This window comes from Amblyomma mixtum, chromosome 6 (genome assembly GCF_055824585.1).
Source record: "Amblyomma mixtum isolate Tamu chromosome 6, ASM5582458v1, whole genome shotgun sequence".
Lineage (NCBI taxonomy): Eukaryota > Metazoa > Arthropoda > Arachnida > Ixodida > Ixodidae > Amblyomma > Amblyomma mixtum.
In genome coordinates, this window is record NC_143017.1 from 57,212,019 (window position 1) to 57,215,434 (window position 3,416).

At 52.4% G+C, this 3,416-nt stretch overlaps 1 protein-coding gene across 1 annotated transcript; it reads left to right on the forward strand.

Annotated features, from left to right (window-relative positions):
- Nucleotides 1–470: 470 nt before the first annotated feature.
- Nucleotides 471–2,590, forward strand: LOC149339202 (uncharacterized). Its single transcript, XM_089550890.1, has one exon. It carries the CDS (start codon nucleotides 566–568, stop codon nucleotides 2,588–2,590), a length of 2,025 nt encoding a protein of 674 aa, XP_089407016.1. The 5' UTR covers nucleotides 471–565.
- The last annotated feature ends 826 nt before the right edge of the window (nucleotides 2,591–3,416 follow it).

The following is a 3,416-nucleotide window of genomic DNA, read 5'->3' on the forward strand; positions in this document are numbered from 1 at the left end:
TCGGGGGCCGCACTGACTGCGTGTTTGGGATGGACTGCAGCCGCGCTTCCCGGTTGACTGTATGTTTGTTCACCTTCTGACTTTCAATCGACTGTATCTTATTGGCCTCTCACTTATGTTCTGACCTGTGTAGAAATATTCAATGTATAACTAATTCAGTGTGTTTACTGTTATGTGCTTTCCGCAATTGTTTTGTAGAATGTAAATTACGTGTCTGTGAAAGCTGCCGCATTGTTCAATCGAAGCTATAAACTTTGTTTTGTTGTTGTTTCCTCTTAACACGCCTCGGTCTCAGTCACTACGTTTGCTTACCGGCTACGCCGGGCATCAAACGGCCACCCCCTCATTGTCCGGACTCGGTGATGATGTCGACTAGTCACTGAACCCGTGACAATTAACTGGCGTCCGCGACAGGACGTTTGATGCGAAGGGAACGTGGTGAACTGAGAGAGACTTGTTGAGGTGTTGAACTGTGCCGACTTTATAGAGGTGTCGTGTATCAATAGGATTTTCTTTGTGCTGAGCTTGTAGCTGTGTTATTGAAAGTGTGCTTGGAGAAAGAAGCATGGATTTGGAAAGGTTGATATCTATGGGTAGCCAGTTGGGGCTGAAAAGCACTGAGCTCAGAAAATGGGTCGAAGATAAGCAGCGCGAAGAGCGGGCGTTTGCCCGAGAGAGAGCGGAGCAGGAGCGCGCAGCCGCGGAGCAGAAGCGCTTGGCCGCGGAGGCGGAGCGCGCGGCCGCGAAGGCAGCTGACGAACGTCAGATAGAGATTATGCGTTTAAAAATAGAGAGTCAGCGACTAGAGAAAGAGACAAGAGAGAAAGAAGGGAGCCAGGACAAAGGTGATTTGAAGTTAAACACAAGTAAACTCCTGATCCCATTTGACGACCGGAAGGATGATTTAGATGCGTATATCAGACGATTTGAAAGCATTGCGAAGAGCCAGAAGTGGCCGGAGAGCCAGTGGTCGACAGCGCTAGCTACTTGTCTGAGTGGGGAAGCCCTTAGTGTTTATGGGCGTTTGCCGCTGGGTGATGCAGCGGATTATACGAAGGTGAAAACCGCCCTTTTGAAGAGATTTCGTTTCACCGCCGAAGGCTTTCGAGAGAAATTCAATACAGGAAAACCGGCGGATGGCGAAACTGCAGCTCAGTTCTCAGCGCGTCTCAGCCACTATTTTGACCGCTGGATCGAACTTTCAGGCATCCAGACAGAGTTTCAGGAACTCAGAGAGCTCCTCATTAAGGAAAGATTCCTACAAGGCTGTCATTCCAACATGGCACTTTACCTGAAGGAGAGGAAAGCAAAATCGCTAGGTGAGATGTTGGACCTAGCTGATCAGTTTTTAGAAGCACAAGGAAGCCTGAATCTCTCCAAGTCAAAGACAGACAGCCGAGACGATGCCGGGAGGCCCGAAAGCGAAGGAAAGAGAATCAATCAACGAGCACCGCCTCGCTGTTACCTTTGCAACCGCATTGGGCATCAGGCTTCACAGTGCCGTACCCACACCAGTAACAGTACTAGCGTCACCTGTTTCAAGTGCGGGCGAAAGGGACACAAGGCGGATGCGTGCCGCTCGGCGGTAAAGGATAGGCCTCAGGCATCGTGCGTCTACTCACCCGCCAAGAACGTTAATGAGGAGAGCATTCGCGATGGCTACCTGGAGCTCAAAAATGGGGATAAAATTCCCGTTGTGAACGCGGTCATGCAGACGCGACCGAAATTCCTCGTTGAAGGACTGCCGGTGGTGGCTGGAACGTTGGGAGGCAAGAGCATATCGGTACTGCGGGATACCGGATGCAATACGGCGATCGTGAGACGAGAGCTCATCAACGACGACCAGCTCACAGGAGAGAAGAGGCCAGTTTATCTAGTGGATGGAACAGCTAAGATGCTGCCTGAGGCGCGGGTTCACATCGACACCCCCTATTTTTCTGGGATTATATCGGTGCTCTGCATGGAGGAGCCGCTGTATGACTTAATTCTCGGAAACATAGAAGGCGCCAGAGCTCCAGATGACCCGGAGGAATTGGTTGGACAACCGGTCAGCAACGAGCTCGCTGAAGAGGAAGTTGCAGCGGTTGTAACAAGAGCGAAAGCAAGGGAGCAAAACACGAAGTTCCAAGCGCTTAAAACCACCGGCGTCGCAGTGGAGCCAAGCAGGAAGAGTTATGCAGAGGAGCAAGCAGAGGACCAGTCGCTCAAGCACTGCTTCTCCCAAATTGGCAAGAAAGTGACGTGTAGGGATTCGCAAGGCAAAACAGAATTCCAGAAAGAGGATGAAGTACTGTACCGAATCTACACCGAGAAAACTGGGCGGATCGTGCGCCAGCTCGTCGTTCCAAAGTGTCATCGAGAGGCGGTGCTGAAAACTGCGCACGACGGAATAATGGCCGGACATTTAGGCGCCCAAAAGACGAAGGACCGGATTTTGGAAGATTTTTTCTGGCCGGGTATCACCGCGGACGTGAAGCGATTTGTCGCCTCCTGTGACATCTGCCAGAGGACAATCCCGAAGGGCCGGGTCGCCCGGGTGCCGCTGGGGAGGACGCCGCTCATCGAAACGCCATTCAAAAGAGTGGCCTAGACATTGTGGGCCCAATCCAGCCCCCTTCCAAACATGGCAACCGGTACATCCTGACCTTAATGGATTATGCTACCCGGTACCCAGAGGCCGTAGCGCTGCCGAGCGTGGAAACTGAGAGGGTCGCTGAGGCGCTGGTCGAAATGTTTTCTCGATTTGGAGTCCCTAATGAAGTCCTAAGCGACCGAGGCACCAATTTCACTTCCGACTTAATGAAGGAGGTGGCCCGACTTCTCTCCATACGCCAGCTGCATACCACGCCGTACCACCCCATGGCGAACGGGATGGTCGAAAAATTCAACGGCACCCTGAAATTAATGTTGAAGAGAATGTGCGCCGAAAAGCCGCGAGACTGGGACCGCTATCTGGCGCCGTTGCTCTTCGCATACAGGGAGGTCCCACAGGCAAGTTTGGGCTTTTCGCCCTTCGAGCTTTTGTATGGGCGGCATGTGAGGGGACCCCTGGCCATTTTGAAGGAGCTCTGGACAAACCATCACCTCGACGAGGAGGCGAAGACCACATACCAGCACGTCTTTGACCTCCGTAATCGACTGGAAGACACGTGCAAGCTAGCGCACGAGGAGCTCGAAAAGGCCGGGGCGCGCTACGCAAAACTGTACAACCGGAAAACCAAAGAGAGGATGTTTGATCCGGGAGACAAGGTCCTGATTTTGCTGCCTACGGACAACAACAAGCTGCTGCTTCAGTGGAAGGGGCCCTTCGAGATCAAAGAGAAGAAAGGAGAGGCCGACTACGTTATCGAGACAGCCGGAGGGAGGAAGATTTTTTGCGCCAACCTACTTAAAAAGTACGAAGAGCGGGAAAGCCA

Excerpts from the sequence above, each read along its gene's own strand:
- LOC149339202 (XM_089550890.1), top strand. The coding sequence starts at position 566 with ATGGATTTGGAAAGGTTGATATCTATGGGTAGCCAGTTGGGGCTGAAA.